At 42.3% G+C, this 21,498-nt stretch overlaps 1 protein-coding gene across 7 annotated transcripts in view; it reads right to left on the bottom strand.

Moving 5' to 3' along the window:
- LOC138758575 (EVI5-like protein) overlaps nt 1–21,498 on the bottom strand; it is a 424,266-nt gene that overhangs the window by 99,703 nt on the left and 303,065 nt on the right. For all 7 annotated transcript variants that reach the window (XM_069927712.1, XM_069927716.1, XM_069927713.1 and 4 more), the window contains 2 exons: nt 474–614; nt 145–303 (listed from right to left, as the gene is read on the bottom strand). In XM_069927712.1, coding sequence (XP_069783813.1) covers nt 145–303; nt 474–614 — 300 coding nt within the window. The remainder of the gene's footprint in view (nt 1–144; nt 304–473; nt 615–21,498) is intronic.

Consider the following 21,498-nt stretch of genomic DNA (forward strand, 5'->3'; position numbering starts at 1 on the left):
TTTATATTTGCGATATAAAGGACCCTTCTGAGTTTCTCCAGCATTGCGTTGTTACTACAACCATGGTATCTGCAGACTTTCCTATTTTACTCCAGTGGCACTGAAGTAGGGGTGAGAGGGGTTTGGCAGGTTTGGGCTGGGTACCTGTGTTTCCAGTTCCAGGACTCTGTGCCTCAGTTCCCGCAGTTCAGCCTGCGCCTGGGCTTCGCTGAAGCGCACAGTCATCAACTCATTGTGCAGTTCATTTGTAGCATTCTTCTTCGGAGAATCCTTCCATCGACCTCCAGTCCGTGCAAGGTGTCGCTAAAAACATTTCAATTCAATGTGAGCACAGCTCAAGAGCATATTTTAAATAATATATAGTCTGTGGACCTGATGAAGTTGACACTTCTTTTGCTCGGATATACTCTGAAATGTGCAAAGACGGACAGGATATTGGAAGGGCCCTGCAGGAGTGGCCAGACCTTGCTTACCTGCCAGTGTTCATCCAAGTCCTTCACCTGTTGATGCAGCTCTTTCATGGAAGTTACTGCCTCTGCCTCCCGTACTTTCAGAGCTTTTAATTCCTCTTGCAACTGTACAATATTATTTTCATCCGGGAGCAAGTTGTTCCTCTGAAATAAGTCAGATTGATGGATTACAGACCATAAGACATAGGAGCAGAAATAGGTCATTCAGCCCATCAAGTCTGCCCTGCCATTAATCATGAGGTGATCCATTTTCCCACAGCCCCACTGCATGGCCTTCTCCCCATAATCTTTGATGCCCTGGCTAAACAAGAACCTATCACTCTCTACCTTAAATACACCCAATGATCCGGCCTCCACAACCGCCTCTGGCAACAAATTCCACAGATTTACTACCCTCTGGCTGAAGAAATTCCTGCGCATTTCTGTTCTAAATGGACAGTCTTCAATTTTGAAGTTGTGCCCTCTTGTCCTAGACTCTCCCAACAGGGGAAACAACCTTTCTACATCTAATCTGTCCATGCCTTTCAACATTCAAAATGTTTCAATAAGATTCCTCTCATTCTCCTAAATTCCAATGAATACAAGCCAGGAGCTGTCAAGCGCTCCTTGTATGATAACCCTTTCATTCCTAAAATCATCCGAATGAATCTCCTTCTCCAACTTCAGCACATCTTTTCTTAAATAAAGAGCCCAAAACTGCTCACAATCCTCTAAGTGAGGCCTCACCAGTCCCTTATAAAGCATCAACATCACATCCTTGGCCTTGTATTCTATTCATCTTGAAATGAATGCCTTCTTCATCACTGACTCAACCTGCCTTCAGGCCATCCTGCACAAGGACTCTCAGGCCCCTGTGCATCTGGGTATTTTCAATTTTCTCCATCATTTAAAAAATAGTCTGCCTGTTTATTTTTTCTACCTAAGTGCATAACCATAAATTTCTGACATTTATATTTAATTTGCCACTTCTCTGCCCATTCACCTAATCTAATTCCTTCTGTAACCTCCCTGTTTCCTCTAAAATACCTGCTCCACCACATATCTTCATTTACATGCATTTATTGAGTTTTCTTGAATTTCTCTTCCTTTCTGTTGCGCAACAACTGCCTTATAGTGCCAGCAACCTGTCTTCAATCCTAACCCCTGCTGCAATCAGCACAGGGCTTATACGTTCTCTCCATGACCATGAGGGTTTCCCCAGGGTCTCCAGTTTCTCACCTCATCCTAAAGATGTGTGGATTGGTTAGTTCATTTGGCTGCTACAAAGTTCCCTGAGGGTACTGGGGGAGTGTAGTTGATGAGAATGTGGGGACGTTAAAATGGGGTGGTCAAAGTATGGCCGAGACCCAGTGAACTGAAAGGCATGTTGTCTTGCTGATCCCTCTTGGAATCAAGGTCATGAGCATCCTCACTCAATGTGACCTCTCCCTGCTAAATCCTCCCCTCCCCACCATCCTTGACAACTCAGCATTCCTCTCCTCTTCTGCTCAGAGAATAGACCACAAACAAAGATCTAATGTGTGACAGGATGAGCTAATAGGGCAATTTTCATTTAATACACTTCAACTTTTGTGCTGAATAAGGGAAAAGGCAGGTAGGTATAGATAAGTCAAACATCAGATCAGCCATGATCTCTTTGAATGGCGGACCAGGCTCGACGGGCCAAATGGCCGACTCCTGCTCCTACCTTCTTATGCAACTACAAGCCTGAGCATGCTGCATTCTAAAACTGATCTTCATTTTTAAAATGTAATGATGAAACACGATCACAGGCCCTTCAGGCCCATGTCACTCAATACACTTGTGGGACCAATTAAGTTACAATCCGTGTATGCCTTTGGAAGGTGGGAAGAAACCGTGAGCTCCCAGAGGAAACCCACACAGGAAAGGGGAGAACATACAAACTCCTTTTTGAACCCAGGTCGCTGGGCTGTGCTAACCATGCTGCCTTATCTAAAGATCCACAGGTTATTCCACTGTTTTTTCACAAAAAGAGCCAAAGAAACTGCATTGACATTTAAAAATAAAACAAAATTTCTCATGCTCGACACAGAACTCTAAAGGAGCAACAGTGAAGACTTTTTGATGTTCTCCTTGATGACAACAGCAACTAGACTGAAGTGCAGAAAATAATTTTGCTCCCCTTCTTCTATAGAAAGTGATGTTCAGTGAGTGGCCTATTTACTTGTGTGAGGTACCCAGAATGTACGCCCTGCAGTACCCTGAATGTAAGCCCCTGCAGTACCCAGAATGTACGCCCTGCAGTACCCAGAATGTACGCCCTGCAGACAGTTCAGGTGTGACCACGTACCCTCATATGTTAAAAAACACAAAATGCTGGACAAGCTCAGCAGGACAAACAGTGTCCTTCATGTAGCAAAAGTAGAAATACCAGGTCAACGTGTCCTCTACATTGATTGGGAGATCACTTCGCTGAGCACATCCTTGCCATCTCCCACCACAGGGAGCTACAAGCAGCCAACCATTTCAAATCTGAGCTAACACTATCAGACTTACACGTCTGTCAATGGCCTTTTGTACTCTCTGTCGCAGACCACCAGCAGATTGGAGGAACAACACCTTATTTCCCATCTGGGCACTCTCCAGCCACATGCATGAACATTGCTTTCTGCTAAACTTGCTCCTTCACCTTTCTTGTCTTTCCAGTTCTCCCATCCCTTCCCCCCTTACCCACCCAGCCATCTCTCCTACCTCCCCCCATCCGCCTACCATCTCCTGCCTTTGCCGTCCCCTCCTCCCCTCTACTTTTTCTTCAAACACCTGCTGGTACTCTCACATACCTTGATGAAGGGCTTGAACCCGAAATTTTGGTTATGTGTTTCTACCTTTGCTTCAGTTCGACCTGCTGAGCTTCTCCAGCATTTTGTGATTTTTTTTTTTACTTCATCCATGCGTCTACAGATTTTTGTGACTTATTACCCTCAAATGTTTCTGCTTCATGATTACGTAATGGAGGACACGTAATCGTCACATCAAATAATAGAGTCGATTTGCTCAGGAACATTTTGACCGGAGTCCCAAAGGGATGGTGAGTTTGGCAGTGGACCAGTGAGGGGTTCTGAGCCTGAGGAACACACGGTGGGCTGTTGGTGACTTGAGGCGAGGAACCAATGCAGACTGTGGGCTGCTGGCATCTGCGGTCAAAGGACTGCTGGAGACTGGCTCGAGACTGGCTGATGGGGTACCAGGTATCAGAACGGGGATGCACGAGGGCACTGGAGGCTTCCTGATCCTGCCAGAGGTGTGGATCTGGAGCTTGGATTTGGAACAAAGGCAGTGTGGTTGTGAAGGCTGCATGAGATCTGGAGGAGAATCCACGGGCACTCGGTGACCCTGGGGTGGGTGGTGGGGGGACGATTCTATTTTGCTTCTTTTTCTCTAAGGGGGGGCTGGGCAGCTACTGGTTTTTTAAAATATTTTATTTATAAATTTAAACGACATAAAATCGCACATTACAAATCTTTGTCAATCTTTGTACATGTGGTATATAAAAAGAAAAAAAGAAAAGACCCCTCCTTACCCACCTCCTCCCCCCACTAAACCCCATAAAGGAAAAGAAGGATAGGATGAGAGATGGTCAGCAAGGTCACTGCCAATATTTAGCAGATTCCAATAAGAGAACACCAAGAGAGAAAAGAATGCCAGGATTTCAATTAAACGTTCATATCCATACCTGTGATACTTATTCCTTGAATTGTATGTAATTTTCTCAACTGGTATGTGTTACGGGGTATGTTAGAATAGTTATGGGTAAAATATGTCTTTAAAAGAGATAGATTGTGGAGGTTTAGTTTAGGTAACATTTCACAAAAGACATCTCATTTAAAATGCAAAGCTTTGCTGAAGCTGGAAGTTGAGGCTCCAGTTGGCTTTGCAGAAGCAATGAAGAATGCTGATTTATTGTGTATGGGCAATAAAGTCTAGGCTCAGAAGTACTGATAAGATCTTTCAAAGATTGGGTTTGGAGCCCTTTCAAAAGTCATACGGTTTTTCACAAGCAGAGGGAGAAAAATCAAACACATGATTTCTCTTTTGGGGGAGGGGGGGAGAGAGAGAGAGAGAGAGAGAGAGAGAGAGAGAGAGAGAGAGAGAGAGAGAGAGAGAGAAGTCAGTTCTACAGTAGTAGTTGAGGCTGCAAAATGGCAAGCTGGCAGGCTGGTTGAAAAAACCCATTTTGAAGATGGGTTGTGAGTTCTGAGTTCAGCCTGTTCAAAACCCTTGTAGTCCTTACAAGAGGAAATGGCTGGCTGAAGTGTTTCTCCTGAAATAAGGGAAACAAGAGGAACTCTGTGGTGAACTGGAAGAAGAGGTTCTCATTTGGAAAACCCATGATGGGGAAAGTTTTAGTCACTTGCTGAAGACAGTGAAGTGACTGATTGGAGGAAATCAGTTTGTGTATGTCCAACGAGCAACAAATATCTCTCTGAAACTGACAAGAACCTTCGTGAGCCTCGTGAAGATTCATAAGTGTTAAATTCTGTGAACAGTATAAGAATTGACTGATACCGGTGAACTTGGAGAAGTGAAAAGTGAATGATTGGACAGTGAAACAGAGAACTCTCCTGAACATATGCACATGCGTGCTTAGAATTAGAAGGGGGTAAGTTAGGTTAAGTTAATAGTAATAAGGTCGGGTCAGATACAGCAATGAGCTCTCTGAACCCTTCTCCATTAACAATGGCGTGAAGTAAGGCTGTGTTCTCGCACCAACCCTCTTTTCAATCTTCTTCAGCATGATGCTGAACCAAGCCATGAAAGAACTCAACAATGAAGATGCTGTTTACATCCGGTACCGCACGGATGGCAGTCTCTTCAATCTGAGGCGCCTGCAAGCTCACACCAAGACACAAGAGAAACTTGTCCGTGAACTACTCTTTGCAGACGATGCCGCTTTAGTTGCCCATTCAGAGCCAGCTCTTCAGCGCTTGACGTCCTGTTTTGCGGAAACTGCCAAAATGTTTGGCCTGGAAGTCAGCCTGAAGAAAACTGAGGTCCTCCATCAGCCAGCTCCCCACCATGACTACCAGCCCCCCCACATCTCCATCGGGCACACAAAACTCAAAATGGTCAACCAGTTTACCTATCTCGGCTGCACCATTTCATCAGATGCAAGGATCGACAATGAGATAGACAACAGACTCGCCAAGGCAAATAGCGCCTTTGGAAGACTACACAAAAGAGTCTGGAAAAACAACCAACTGAAAAACCTCACAAAGATAAGCGTATACAGAGCCATTGTCATACCCACACTCCTGTTCGGCTCCGAATCATGGGTCCTCTACCGGCATCACCTACGGCTCCTAGAACGCTTCCACCAGCGTTGTCTCTGCTCCATCCTCAACATTCATTGGAGCGCTTTCATCCTTAACGTCGAAGTACTCGAGATGGCAGAGGTCGACAGCATCGAGTCCACGCTGCTGAAGATCCAGCTGCACTGGGTGGGTCACGTCTCCAGAATGGAGGACCATCGCCTTCCCAAAATCGTGTTATATGGCGAGTTCTCCACTGGCCACCGAGACAGAGGTGCACCAAAGAAGAGGTACAAGGACTCCCTAAAGAAATCTCTTGGTGCCTGCCACATTGACCACCGCCAGTGGGCTGATATCGCCTCAAACCGTGCATCTTGGCGCCTCACAGTTTGGCGGGCAGCAACCTCCTTTGAAGAAGACCGCAGAGCCCACCTCACTGACAAAAGGCAAAGGAGGAAAGACCCAACACCCAACCCCAACCAACCAATTTTCTCCTGCAACCGCTGCAACCGTGTCTGCCTGTCCCGCATCGGACTTGTCAGCCACAAACGAGCCTGCAGCTGACGTGGACATTTACCCCCTCCTTAAATCTTCATCCGCGAAGCCAAGCCAAAGAAGAATAAGGTTAAGACTGATCTTCACAAGATCACAAGCAAAGGAACAGAACCAGGCCACTAGGCCCATCGAGTCTGTTCCGTAAATCTACACTAAGCTACTCTACACTAGTTCTAATTTCCAGCCTTTCTCCAAATCCCTTGATGCTCTCACTAATGAGTTACTTGTCCATTTCTTGTTTAAATACTGGCAGTGATCTGGCTTCCATTGCTGTATCTTATTATGTTTAAAGAAAAATAAAAGCAACTTTTGTGAAAGTAACCATCTATCTTGGTGAATTTCTATTGCTGCTGAGTTTTGGAGTCCTCTGGGCTTGTAACATATGCAACTCGCGAACTTCTCCATGCTATTTCTCTATTTCTAAATCTATGTCTGATTTCCAAGTTACAGCAATGCATTTCCTAGCTATTTAATACATTGTCAATTTTAACTTAGGCCTAATTCCTTTAATATTACCTATTAGAAATAGCATTGGATCCCATGGAAGTACAACTCCTGTTATTCATTCCAATAAATTACCCTCTTCCATCCAAATAGGTTTAACTTTTGAACATTGCCAAGTAGAATGCAAAAATGTACCCACTTCATGACCACATCAAAAATACAAATAGTATGATTCAATCTATTTAATTTTTGCAGAGTTAAATATATCTGATGAATAAAATTATACTGTACAAGCCTATATCTTACATTTATTATACTTTTCATATTTTCTTTCAACTACGTTCATCTATTTACCTATTCAAATCTACTTCCATTTCTGTATTGATTAAGGATCCTACTTTAGGGACTCTCCTTTGCAACAAATTATACCTTACCAAAATAAATTTCTCTATATAACTATTTTGAATCAATAACTCCACTTCTGTCTCTCTTGGCAATAATAAAGCCAGACTGAATTTATCACGGAAAAAAATTCTTAACCTGATAATAACAAAAGAAAGTATTAATGGGTACCCTAAACTTCTTCATTCACTCAAAAGTAATACATTTCCCAGCTTCAAAACAATCCTCAATCGTCTTAATATCCTGACGATGTCAAACCCTTAAAAGTTGACTATCCATAGAAAATGGAAATGCTATTTTGAAATAAATGTCCACCATAATGCAGAAAAAGATTTGTTATCAACAGTAACTGAACTGGGAGAAGGAACTCATAAGGTTCTTGAGTAGTAATTGAAAGCAGAACAATCTTCTAGAATGATTAATAACAATCTTCTAGAATGATTAATGCAGTTAATAAAAATGGGTGTAATTACTTAAAAACCTCAAGAAATTAATGATTAATTTAATTTTTTTAATTTTAAATTATATCAATCTGAGCCTGCTCGAGATGAGATTAAGATTAATATCTTTTTATCTCAAAATAACTTTTTTAGTTTAAATAGTCAGGAACAAAGTGATTTGGATTCTCCTTTTATGGCAAGGGAAATTAGTGAGGTGATGAGTTCACTACAAAGTAATAAGTCTCCAGGGGAAGATAGCTTTCCTGTAGAGTTTTTAAAGAAATTTAATGATCTCTTGACACCTCCTTTGTGAAGGCGTTGAACAAAGGAGTGAAATGTACATTCTTTACTGGATTCTTTTTCAACTACAATTATTACTGTAATACCAAAGAAAGATTATAAAATAGTTGGTAAAGAACGAGCAAATAGCTTAGCAAAATATCTACCTAAATTAATTCATATGGATCAAACTGGATTTGTTAAAAATCAAAAGTCTGCAGATAACTCCTTTAGCCCAAAAACAGGGGGAAATTGAACATAGTGGTTGCTTTGGATGCAGAAAAGGCATTTAATAGATTAGAATGGGATTTTATTTTGAAAGCTTTGGAAATAAGTGGGCGAGGACCAAGATGTGTAAATTGGTTTAAAACGTTATACAATAACCCTCGTGTGAAAATTGTAACCAATGGTCAAGTTTCTGCATTCTTTCAATTGGTTAGGTCAAGTAGACAGAGCTGTCCTTTATCACTGGCTTTGTTTATTTTAGTGATTGAAACCCCTGGCTGAGTTAGTAAGACAGGATTCTAAGATAAAAGGTATCACAGTGAATCAGGAAGAGTATAAAATTAATTTATTTGAAGATGATGTTTTGATTTATTTATCAGATCCTTTGAATTATTTGCATCAATTGCAGTTAAGACTAGAGAAATATGGGGAAGTTTCTGGTTATAAAATTAATTGGGATAAAAGTGAAATTATTCCTTTATTAAATGGGGATTATATATAATGTAAAAATGCTATTCTGTTTAGATGGCCAGATGCTGGAATAAAGTATTTAGGTATTGATGTGTATAAGGATTTAAAGAGTTTATACAGTAAAACCACATTAGAACATTGTAGTTGGGGTCCATACCGTGTTACAGCCGAGTCACGAAACAGATGCATATATCTCATGATTCAGGAAAACAGAATACTGTGACTCAAACCCTATAATAAGACCTTCGAGACCTTTAAACTCCACATCTTAACATACACATCTTGTAAATGAGTCATAAGAGTCCATTTTTGAGTTTGTGGCTGTTAGCCATTGTTATTCTGACATCCTAAAATCAATGCTTGGGGTTCACAAATACCCATGCTATAAGCGATTCTGCAGATAAACGAATTGCGTTCTAATGAGGTTTCACTGTGTAAGTTAAATTATTCACCATTATTGAAGAGAATTATAGAAGATTTGAATAAATGGAATACATCATTTATAACTTTAGTAGGTAGGGTAAATTGTATTAAAATGAATATCTTCCCTAGAATACAATATCTTTTTCAGTTGATTCCAGCTGTAGTCCCTCAAATGTTTTTCAAGTTCTAGTGTTAGGAAATTTTTATGGAAACTCAATGGTTTCTATGGAAAAATCAACATGGAAGTATGAATTAAGAGGTTCACAGCTCCCCAATTTTATGAATCAATATAAGGCAGCCCAACTGCAATTTATTAACATAATGTTTGATTTAGATAAAATTCCTGCTTGGGTGCCTATAGAACTTAGTAAAATAGGGGAGGTAAATGCACAATATTTTAATTTTAAATGGAATTTGAGTGGAGATACCCCTATTTTGAAGCATTTAATTGAGCTTTGGAATAAAATTGATGAAGAGATTGGTGGGATGGGGTTATTGTCAAGAAGAACAATAGACATTGTTCAAAATAGACTTATTCCATTAGTTACTGTTAATAACACATCTTTGTCTGCCTTATCGTCGACTAAAGGAAATTTCATGTAATATCACATTTTCTGTTTTATTACATGACAATAAAATAAATCTTGAATATGCAGCCTGATATCCAATTGACTTGTTGACCATTGAGTGGGCTGAAATGTTTGTTCTAAGATCTGAAGATCCAACTGGGGCAGCACGGTTGGTATAGCAGTTAACGCAATGCTGTTACAGAGCTAGCGATTGGAATTGGGGTTTGAATCCAGTGCTGTCTATAAGAAGTTTGTACATACACCCCATGTCTGTGTGCGATTTCTCTGAGGCCTGCGGTTTCCTCCCACCCTTCAAAACGTACCAGCGGTGTAGGTCAATTGGATGTAATTGGGCAGCATGGGCTCGTGGGCTGAAAGGGCCTGTTTCTGTGCTGCATGTCTAAATAAACAACACCACAACAGTCGATTTTCCCAGTAGATAGCCCTTGAGGATGCAAGTATGTATTGAGCATATTTAGTAACTGTATTAAGAGCAGCACGGTTAGCACCATGCTATTTCAACACTGACAACTGGGGTTCGAATCCACCACTGCCTGTGATGAGTTTACATGTTCACCCTGTGTCGGCATGGGTTTCCTCTGGGTGCTCCGGTTTCTTCTCATATTCCAAAGACATAAGGGATTGATAGGTTAATTGGTCACATGAGTGTATTTGAGCCAGAAGGGCCTGTTATCGTGCTGTATTTCTAAATTTAAAGGGCAAATCAGGAGCTCAGAGGACTGTTGCAAGGTGATGGGTAAGGGGTAAACTTCACTTTCACTTAATAACTGATCCTTACCACCCTGTTCATGCATTCTAAGTCAACAGTTTGTTCTTAAAGTATCCACTACATATCCATTCCAATTTGCCAACCGCAGTAACAGGTCTCACTGGTTTTACACAAAACGCTGGAACACCTAGTCAGTAAAAACACTTTCATTATGTCGACTACAGTTCACATTCAACACCATCATCTCCGCAAAACTGATCAACAAACTTCAAGACCCACTGTGTAATTGCTTACCTCAAGACCACAGTATGTGTGGATTGGCAAGAACATCTCCTCCACCAAGTCCATCAGTACTGGGCTGCCTTCTTAGTCCCCTGCTCTATTCTCTTTACATCTACGACTGTGTAGCTCGGTACAACAATAACACCGTCTACAAATTTGTCGATGCCATGGCAGTGGTGGTATTAAATGGGGTGGTGAGTCAGCATTAAAGAGGAAGATTGAAAACTTGGCTGAACAACACCTCGCACTCAATATCATCAAAACCAAGGAGCTGATTGTTGACCTCAGGAAGGGAAAAACCAGAGGTGTATGACCTACTGAATACTGGGGGATCCGAGATGGAGAGGGTGAGCAAATTTAAATTGCTAAGGGTCGGACGACCTTTCCAGGACACAACACACATAAATGTTATCATGAAGAGAATACTTCAGCACCTCTACTTTCTGCTTTGTATCAAAAACTTGGCAAACTTCTACAGATATTTAGTGGAAAGTATGCTGATCCGCTGCATCAAGGCCAAGGATGGTGGAACCAATATCTCTGAGTGGAAACACTGCACAAGGTTGTGGGCACAGCCCAGGACATCACAGTCAAAATCCTCCCCACCATCGAGGACATCTACAGGGACCGCTGCCATTAGAGAGGATCCACACCACCCAGGGCATGCTCTGTTTTCGCTGCTGCCTTGAGGACTCATACCACCAGGTTCAGGAACAACTGCTACCCCTCCACAATCAGATTTCTAAACAACAAACTCAATCACAGACTCATTTAAGGACTCTAACTTTACACATTATTTGTTACTGAATACAATAAAACCCATTATCCAGAATTCAAGCAACTGGCAAAAAAAATGCAGAAATAGCTAGAAAATTGGTGTGGCTCACTGTTAGTCACCATTCATGCAACACACTGTCTCAAGCAGCCAAGCCCCATAGGTGCCAGGACCAGGGGTTTTACTGCATTCATTGTCTGCATTGAGCAGTTTTTTTCTCCTTTCCTTCCCATTGCCCTATCTTCTTTCCTCCAGCTCTCCACCTCTTTCCCTCTCCATTCTTCCCAGTTTACTAGGGCACCCTCTCTATTTCCTCCTCCCCTGCCCCTCCCCCCAACCACTTTGTTAGGGTGTCTGCCTACATTTTATTCACACCTTGATGAAAAGCTCAAGTCCAAAACGCTGGTTTTTTATCTTTATCTTTGCTGTTTGACCTGCTGAATTTCTCCAACATGGTGTTTTTACTTCCTTCTTGTTTACTCTTTTTTATTCGCATCTTTTCTGGAATACAATTTTTTTGCACAATCGATAAATAGAAATTTTGCCTGGCTCGCAGGAAAGAAAACCTCAGGACTGTATGTCATGTCATCTGTGAACTCTGACAGCAAATCTGAACTTTGATATTCCAAGATTGCACCAGAACTGAATTTGGGCTCAATGACTTGTTTACTCAGAGGTATGTGCAATTTCACAAGAACTCTTCAACGTTTGGAGGAGTTGAAGTGACAAAATGCAAGAAGCTTTTTTTGTAAGTGGGTGTTTCCCCATGAGGGCAAGCACTCCTTGACAACTTAGACCAATGACAAGTATTCAGTTCATTAAACCCCTTAGTGATTCTAATTTGCTGAAATTGTTTGTTTTGGTGTGAACTTTAATTTCTTCAGCCTTTAGTTAATTTTGAGCTACACATTTCAGGAATTACAACCCAATAACGGGGCACTTAGACCGTAGCGAACTAAGGGATCAATGCTTTGTTTCCTAGAACAACACAATGTTGTGAACCTTTGGAAAAAAACAACTCAAGTGGGAGCCTGAGCATCTCAAAATTTAAACAGTCATCCAACCATGCAGAAACCACATAATAAAAACAATGCTGGAAAAACTCAGCAGGTCAAACGGTGTACATAAAGATACAGAACTAATGTTATGGGCTTGAGCCCTTCATCAAGGTCTGAGGAAAATGTAGGCTACATTTTGCTGAAATGTTGGTTATGTATCATTATCTTATCATTATCTTATCATTATCTTATCATTATCTTATCATTATCTTCACTCTGTTTGACCTGCTGACTTTCTCCAGTATTGTGTTTTTATTTCAATCACCGGGTCTATAGACTTTCATGTTTTACTTCACCATATAATGAAAAGCCAAGTTGAAAACAATTTTGACAGTGATGTACATGATTGGCCGCAATGTTCAAAGTAAACGGGTCTTTCTCACACCCATTAATGCCCACACATCAAGATGGCAGAAAGGAGAAAATACAGAGAGATGTACTTTGAGGGATCTCTCCAAACACCGATAAGTGAAAATAAATTCCACAAAGGTGAATAAAAAATGATGTGCTTCTCTGCAAGGATTTTTGCTGACGAGTACTAGTCCAGGTCACAGAATAATAAGCCAGACCTCCGGTGCACTGATCATCAACCACCAACTACTCCCATCTATTCTCCCTGTATCTCCATCAATTCCCACCAGATTCTTTCTCACAGCTGCTATTGAGCCTACCAGCTCAAATTTTGGCAGCAAGCACAAGGGGCAAACCCACACAGTCAGAGGGAGTAGAGGCAAACTCAACCACTGGCATTAGAGGTCAGGAACACACCTGGGTTCTACTGGATCTGTGAGGCAGCAGCTCTGATAGCGTCCCCAGTCATGAGATGTGCACGTGCTTCAGTGCCCCTTGTAGTCTGCGACAAACGTCTGTGATGCCGCGATTGTAGTGAAAACACAGAAATGCTGGAACTCAGCAAGTCACAACAGAATCCATAGCTATATGGTTGACGTTTCGGGTCTCAGCTCTTCAAGGTAAGAAGGGGTCAGGCCCGAAACGTTGGTTAATATCTTTACAATGCTGCATGTCTCGCTGAATTCCTCCTTGTGGCCTGTATGCTCTCTATTTCAACTCCTTCATTTAGTTCTTTCCTGACTACATTTCTTTTCACTCTGATGACTTGCTTTGTTTCATAATTTTCTCAGTTTAATTTACATGTCTCCTGTGGCCCATGCATTAATCTTAAAATTTAAAGTGGAAATCAGTCTGTCAATCATCTTTGCATTGTGAAACAAATGTGCCTCTGTGAGGAGAGTTTAATTTGGTGCAAAGGCAGGTACTCAGAGAGGATGATCACAAGGACCTTGTCTACGTAGCAAAGTGACACACATCTTCAGAAATTTGAACGGATTTACATCTCAGTGGATTGCTTCACTGCTTTCCTTTAAAAAGCCCACCCATTATTGTACATGTCAAAATGATGGCAAGGAGCAAATGCAGAGACGTGAGAAGGACAAGGCAAAAGAATCTGGGATAAATGCTGAGATTTTAAAAATGTCAGAGATGGGGGCGACACGCTTAGAGCAACGATCAGCGTAACTCTATTACAGTACCAGCAACAGGGTTTCAAATCTGGCACTGTCTGTACATTCTCCCCATGTCTGTGTGTGTTTTCTCTGGGAGAGTCCGGATTCTTCCCATTGTTCAAAATGTACCAGGGGTTTGTAGGTCAATTGGGCAGCACGGGCTCGTGGGGCGAAAGCGCCTGTTACCTGTCTGTGTCTAAATTAAAATACCATGTTATGCATGTTCTCAGTTCCCTTGATGTTGTGGGAGAACTGGTCGTGAAGCCAGACAGAATAGTTGCCTTCATTGCCTGAATCCTAAGAGGCAGGTCAAGTTCTAACCCTGCGGACACATTAGTCTGGTTACATCTACAGAACTGCACACAGTTCTGTTCACGACATAACAGGGAGGATGTGATTTATGAAGATGTGGTTGGGGCTAGAGAAATTTAGTCTCGACAAAAATTTAGTTGAATTTGAGCTGTTTTTCGAGGTGGGTGAATGTTTTTACTTGTATACGTGATTGAGGCCTAAGCAGTGAGAGTCAAATACATGTGGCATCATGCCAAACAATGACTAAAATCATGAACCTGCTGGATAAACTCAGCAGGTCACACGCCATCCACAGGAAGTAATGGGTAACCAAGGCTTTAGGCCTGCACCCTTTGTCAGGGAGATGATTCTGATTTGTCTGAATACTATAGAATACTTTTTACGTCTGGCCATCCATCCCATAGGATGATGATGGTTCCTTTCAGTCAGTTTGTGGGGTTTAATAGATATCCCACTCCTCAGAGAGGACAGTGTGTGTGAATGGATTTAGGTGAGTAGGGGTTGCATAGGTCCACTTGCTTATGGGAAGAAAGATTCTCAATTTTTCTAGTCTGCTAAATACCCCTCAACTCCACTTTTCTCACCAAGCTTGTGGCTGAAGGACTCATTTCTAATGATTCTCTTTTGCAACCTCTACCTAAACTATGGTAACAGGATTTGGACATGAAACTCCGTTGTAATTCAACCAGTGGTTGATCGAGCTTTAACATAACTCTCTCTTTTAGTGCCCTTTATCTCCAATTACAAAGGCCAGGATTTGCTTTCAAATATTTAATTGGCATTAGTTGTCAATAATAGGGAAAGTGAGTTGTGAGGTCACAGACAGGTTAAATCAGCATTAATAAGTAAGGTAGAAGAACTACCACATGAGGAAATATCAGGTTATCCAGTTTGCTGAAAAGAGGAAAAAGTCAGAATATTTATAAATGAGTCAAAAGCTACAACATGAATGGATCTGGGTGTCTTTTGCATGAAGATTAACAAACGCTGCATTAACAAATTAGGAAGTAGATAAAAATATAGAAAGACAAATAGATCATTGCTCTTTATTAGGAGGGACTGGAGTATAAAGACAGATAGTAAATGGTTGAGGCCCTAACACCAAACCCCACATCACCCCCCTCCAGTACAGTACATGCTTGGCAGACTAATTGTTTTCAGATAGATTATTTGCCAGTGTCAATAGCTTACCTCTTTCAAAATGTTAAGTACTCTGGAATATTTAGATCCTGGCCTCGACACCTGCCACATCTCTACAATGGCCATCTGACCATCTTGTTATCTGTGTTTTCAGATAATGAGCTTTTAATTTTATCTTTGAAATTATATTTCCCTAACTTGGCTTGATTTGGAGCTCTGTCCCTTGCTGTCACAATCTGGCCATCATTATCAAAATATGCTTGGAAATGAACTCTGAAAAAAATTAAAACTGCACAGATTAAGCAGAAACTATTAGACACACATATTCTGATGGAGAATTCTGGAAGGCAACACAGAGCTATAGAGGTTCCACAATGGAGGAGATGCAGTTGGAATAAGAATGATGGGGCAGAGGGAGAGAATGGGCGATGATAAGGAAAAATTAGGCAAATTGCAGCTGGCAGGAAAGGAATTGGAAAAGAGGTTGGGAAAGATGGATGGGAAAGGACCAGCAGTATTAAGCAAAGGGCTTCAGGGAGCCATGAATGGACAAAAAGAACATCGATGAAAAGTTCGCATTCACTTTGGAGAATGTATGGTGAGTGGAGGAAAGGGCTTTAAGAAACTCTGTGTTGTGTAAAAGCAGGAAATAGAGGCAAAAAAAAAAACAAAGGAGGTACATGTGGATGGACACAGGAGTATAATGAATGAAACACAAAAATTTGCAGATGCTGTGATTGTAGTGAAAACACATAGAAATGTTGGAGGAACTCAGCTGGTCTCGCTGCGTCTGGAGGAGGTAAAGATATATTCCAGACTTTTTGGGCCTGAGGCCTTCTTCAAGGAATAAGAATTGAGAATTGCTCCTGTTGTAGTCTCTACATTGGAGAGACTAGGTGCAGACTGGGAGATCACTTTGCTGTGCACCTCCATTCTAGCTACTGCAATAGTGGGGATCTCCCAGTGGCACCCATTTCAATTCCCCTTCCCTTCCCTTTGCTGACATGTATGTCCATGGTCTCAAGCACTGTCAGACTGAGACCGCCTGTAAATTGTATGAACAACACCTCATCTTCCATCTGGGCACCCTCCAACCAGATGACATTAACCTGGACATCTCTGGTTTCTGTTAAACCCACCTCCCTTTTCCTCCTGTCGCCTTTCACCCAGCTCTCTCTCTTCCCTTTTCCCACTGTCTCCTTTCAAAGAGCCAAAATCAATTCTCACCTCTCCTCTTATCATATCTAATTAACACCTTTTATTGACCCTGGACTCCATCCCTTGCCAGTTTTGTCTTTATTCTGACACTTTCCTGTTTGCATATTCCTTAAAGAAGGGCTCAGGCCCAAAATGTCATTAATATATCTGTTAGCTCTCATGGATGCTGCGAGACTGGCTGAGTTCTTCCAGCATTTCTATGTGTTTTTACAGGAGTTTAAGGGCAGGGACAAGGGGTTAAGAAAGTGAGAACACACAAAAAGTAGTTGACCATTCTGCCCCTTGTGACTGCTCCCTCATTCAATAAAATCATGACCGATCCTCTGCCTCACCTCCCTTTACTACACTAACCCCATATTCCTCAGTAACATCAATCCCCCTCCAGAATATATTCACTCTCCACAGCACTTTTGAGTGAAGAATTCAAAGATTTGGTGCTATCTGAAAGAAGAAAATTATATTGAACTTATTTTTAGACAATGACCCCCAAGTTAGGGGAAGTGGCATTCCTGCATCGATCCTGTCCAACTGATTGTCTCTTAATTTAACAAACTCAATATTATAGGCCCAGTGTACTGATTCTCACCTCCTGGGAAACCATCTCTCCTTCCCAGTAATCAAGCTGTTAAATCCTCATTTCATGTCATCACACAAACTACTTGCCTTCCTAGTTGCTTGCCAAACCTGCACATTACCTTCTGCTGATTTGTGTATAAAGACACCCAGTTCCTTTGGAGCATCATTTCTCAATCACCCAGCATACAAAACACATTTTGCCTTTCTATTTTTACTACTGGTCAATGACTTCACAGTTCCCTACGACATGACAACTCCTCTTGTTAGCCACACCCAAACTATATTTCCTGTTGTTTTTGTGCCTTAAGGGGCATACTGTGTATGAATTTGTTAAATGTTAACCATTGCTCACTTATTGTCATATCTTTCAGCACTGTTTTCTAATTGACTAGAGTCCTTATTCTATATGGTTTGTTTACAATGAAGACCCTTGCTTCATATTCAGATGGATCACTTCCAGTCTTTATAAGTATCATTTCTATCTTCCTTGGGCAAGTACCCTTTCCCAATAAATGTCCCTGCAACGAGAGGGGTAATAAGAGAGATTTTTGGGTGGCACAGATAGCATGGCAGCTAGAGCAACACTGTTACAGTGCTAGTGACCGGAATTTGAATCCCGCGCTGTCTGAAAGGAGTTTGTACCTACTCCTCGTGTCTGCATGGGTTTCCTCCGGGTGCTCCCACCCTTCAAAATGTATCAGGGTTGTAGGTCAATTGGGTGCAAGTGCGTGTTACCGTTTTGCTACCCCTGGTACCCAGCACCTATGGGGATTGGTAGATGCTGGACAAGTGAATTTTCCGGTTGCTTGAGATTGTGTGTTGTGTGATAGGCGAACTAATGGTGAAGTGCGCCATTTTGAACTTCAAATTTTTAACCTATTTATTTTCTGTGATTTTATTTTGCCAGTTGCTTGAATCCTGGTTAACAGAGGTTTTACTGTACTCTGTTATCCCCTTGAAGTGTTCTTTCTCCCTCATTGATTTGAATCCTCGAACACCTGCTCAGTTTATCTCATCACAGGTCCCTCTTTTGTTTCTCTTGCACTGATCTGGAGACCCATTATTTATATATGCACCACAGTTCATCTTCTACATTAATACTTTGGCTATATGTAAAGTCCTTCATGTTTACTCTATTATTTTTGTTACATGAAGTTCTGATTGAGACCGTGCCCTACATTAGCCAGTTTACTTTGCTCTACTCAGAACAGGTTCTACATGACTGCAGTTAGCCTTGCATCAGAAACCCCAGGCCAGAAGGGCAAGTGGTTTCTGCACCTTTCTCGTGAACCAGTACGCTCAGATGTTGTGGCAAGAAAAAAAATCTCATATTTTATCCATTGTTGCTCATTTTTGGGTATGAACACAAGCAACAATTATGCCATTAACCTTCCTCTGAGATCCCTGAGGACAGCACAGTTAACGTAGCGGTAAGCACAATGCTGTTACAATGCCAGCGATCGATTTGGGATTTGAATCTTACTCTATCTGTAAGGAGTTTGTATGATCTCCTGTGTCTGCGTAGGTTTTCCCGGGGGGGGGGGGGGGGCGCTTCAGTTTCCTCCCACCCTCCAAAATGTACCAGGAGTTATAGGTCAATTGGGTGTAATTGGGCAGCATGGGCTTGTGGGCTGAAAGGGCCTGTTACTGCGCTGCATGTCTACATTTAAATCAAAATCTAAAAAAACAATCCCCTATGGCAGTCTTTAACCTTGTGGCTCAGAATTGGAGTGGAAAGAGCATAAATTAGGATTGATGAAGGGAGTGTCAATACATTAAAAAGAAAATGTGGTGCCACATTCAGCGCTTGATGTACGAGAGTCAGCTCATGGTTATACTAGCTTCTAGGTCAGATTTCACTGGGCACTTCCTATGCTCGTTGCATTTGTGTAGAATTGAGGACCTGTACCAAGATGTCTGTGCATTGCTGTCAATCTTTATAGAGAGAAGAATTGAGTCGTATTGTTTCAAAAAGTGAACCATCTCATGCTGAATATGCTTCCAAAACACAATGTAACTTGCAGAGACCATATTTAATGGACCTTTCTTAGAGCATGGTCTAACTTCGATAGGTCTTCTTCCATTAGTTTAATTCTGGCCTTGCATGCTGAGGTATCATCTCCAGAATCACCAGCTTCACTTCACCCCAAAATACTCAGGAACCAGGCTGCACTGGTCCATTCTACCCATCTACCCCCAAACTCCAGTTAGATGATCTAACTTCCACATCCATCCCACGACACATACATCTAAACAAGTTAGGGTTTGGGGGGTGGGGGGGTGGTGGAAAAGGCAGGTGGAGAAAGGAGGGAGGTAAAAGCAGCACTGAGGATGACTGGGTGGTAGGAGAACTGGAAAGACAGGAAAAGGGAGGAGGGGAAAGAAAAAGTGAGCAGGTTTAATGGAAGCAGTAAATTCAATGTTAATGCCATGTGTCTGAAGTGTGCCAGATACAAAATGAGGTGTTGTTCCTCCAATCTGCAGGTGGTCAGGGTGGGACAGTACATAAGGCCATGGACAGACACGTGAGCACGGGAGTGGGACCCAGAATTGAAATGGTCGGCCAGTGGGGAGGTCACCCTGGTTGAGAATGGAGTGGAGGTGCTGAGCGAAACAATCTCCCAACGTAGGACCGGTAACTCCAATGTAGAGAAGGCCACACAGCGCGCACCAAATACAGTAAATAAGCCCTCTGGATGCACAAGTGAAGTGTTGCTTCACTTGAAAGGTCTGTTTGTGGCCCCAGACCTTGTGAGAGAGGAGGTGTGTGGGTGCAAGTGTTGCGCCTCCTATGGGCACAGGGGAAGGTGTCAGGGTACAAGGGGTGGGGAGGGATGGGTACAGGAGGTAAATGCAGAGGGAGCAGTCCCTGGGGAAGGCCAAGAGGGGAGGAGGAGGAAAAATGTGTCTGGTGGGATCCTGTAGCAAGTACCAGAAATTCCGGCAGATAATGTGTTGGATGAGGAGGCTGGTTGGGTGTAGGTGAGGATGAGGGTGATTCTGTGTTTGTTGTGTCTGGGGTAAGAGGCGACCAGGGTAGATTAGTGGGAGACAGAGGAGATGGTGGTGGAGGGGAAGCCATGTTTGTGCCAGAAGGCGGACATTTCAGAAGATCTGGACAAGAAGACCTCATTTTTGGAACAGATGTAGCGGAGACGGAGAAATTGTGAGAAGGGGAATGAGAGAAGGGGAATGAGAGAAGGGGAATGAGAGAAGGGGATGGAATCCTTGCAGGGGTCAGGGTGTGAGTAAGTATAGTCCTGGTAGTTGTGGGAGTTGGAGGGTTTATAGTAGATGTCAGTGGAAAGCTTGTCTCCCGAAATGGATTCAGGGAGATCCAGAAAGGGGAGAGTAGTATCTGAGATGGATCAGGTGAGTTTGAGATCAGGATGGAAGTTGTCCATGGTGGATGAAGTTGATGAGCTCATCACGGGTACATGAGGCTGCCCTGATGTAGTCGTCGATATACCGGAGGAAAGGTCTTACCTGTGCAGCTTGCAGTGTGGATTGCTCCACAAAACCCACAAACAGGCAACGGTAGCTGGGACCCATGTGGGTACCCATGGCTACTCCTTTAATTTGGAGGAAGTGAGATGGGTTAAATAAGGTTATTTAGAGTGAGGGCAAGTTCTGCCAGATGGATGAGGGTGGTGGTAGAGGATGACTGGTCGGGTCTTTGGTCCAGGAAGAAGCTAAGTGCTTTAAGCCCTTCTATATGGGAATAGAGGTATAAAGGGTTTGGACACCCATCATGAAGATGAGGCGGTCCAATTTGGGACTCCCCCTTCCTGGATCTTTCTGTCTCCATCTCGGAACACAAGCTGTCTATTGACAAAACTCACAGTTCCCATAATCAGGGGTATTGTAAAATGGTCCCTCTCTATCACATAGCAACACCTAGCTCATCCTGTCCCACCATAGTATTGTTCCTTTCTTGCAGTATTTAATTAACAAAGTAAACAGCAAACAAGGTAACACAGATCATCCCTTCAGCCATTTGAAAGGTCAGTCAGGACACTGTATGTTGTAGGCATCAAAACTTGAGTAAAGAAGGATGGTGCAGAGCAGTCAAAGAGAACCGTGGAGTCTTAAGCCCACATATCCGAGCTATTGCATAAAAACCTACAGCCAAGAAGACCTATAAAATAGATTGGAAATTCACGAATGACTTTTAGCTCCAAAAGATGACATTGTAAATTTTACTCAGAAGCTGTTCTACTCATCGCCCTTGTACTGTTCAACGAAAGCTGTAATCTGGCCTCCCTAACCTTTATGCCATTTGTTATTGGGAACAGATTCCCTCTATTCATCCAAATTCAGTCACAATCTTGTGCAC

This window comes from Narcine bancroftii, chromosome 3 (assembly GCF_036971445.1).
Source record: "Narcine bancroftii isolate sNarBan1 chromosome 3, sNarBan1.hap1, whole genome shotgun sequence".
In the NCBI taxonomy this organism is placed as follows: domain Eukaryota; kingdom Metazoa; phylum Chordata; class Chondrichthyes; order Torpediniformes; family Narcinidae; genus Narcine; species Narcine bancroftii.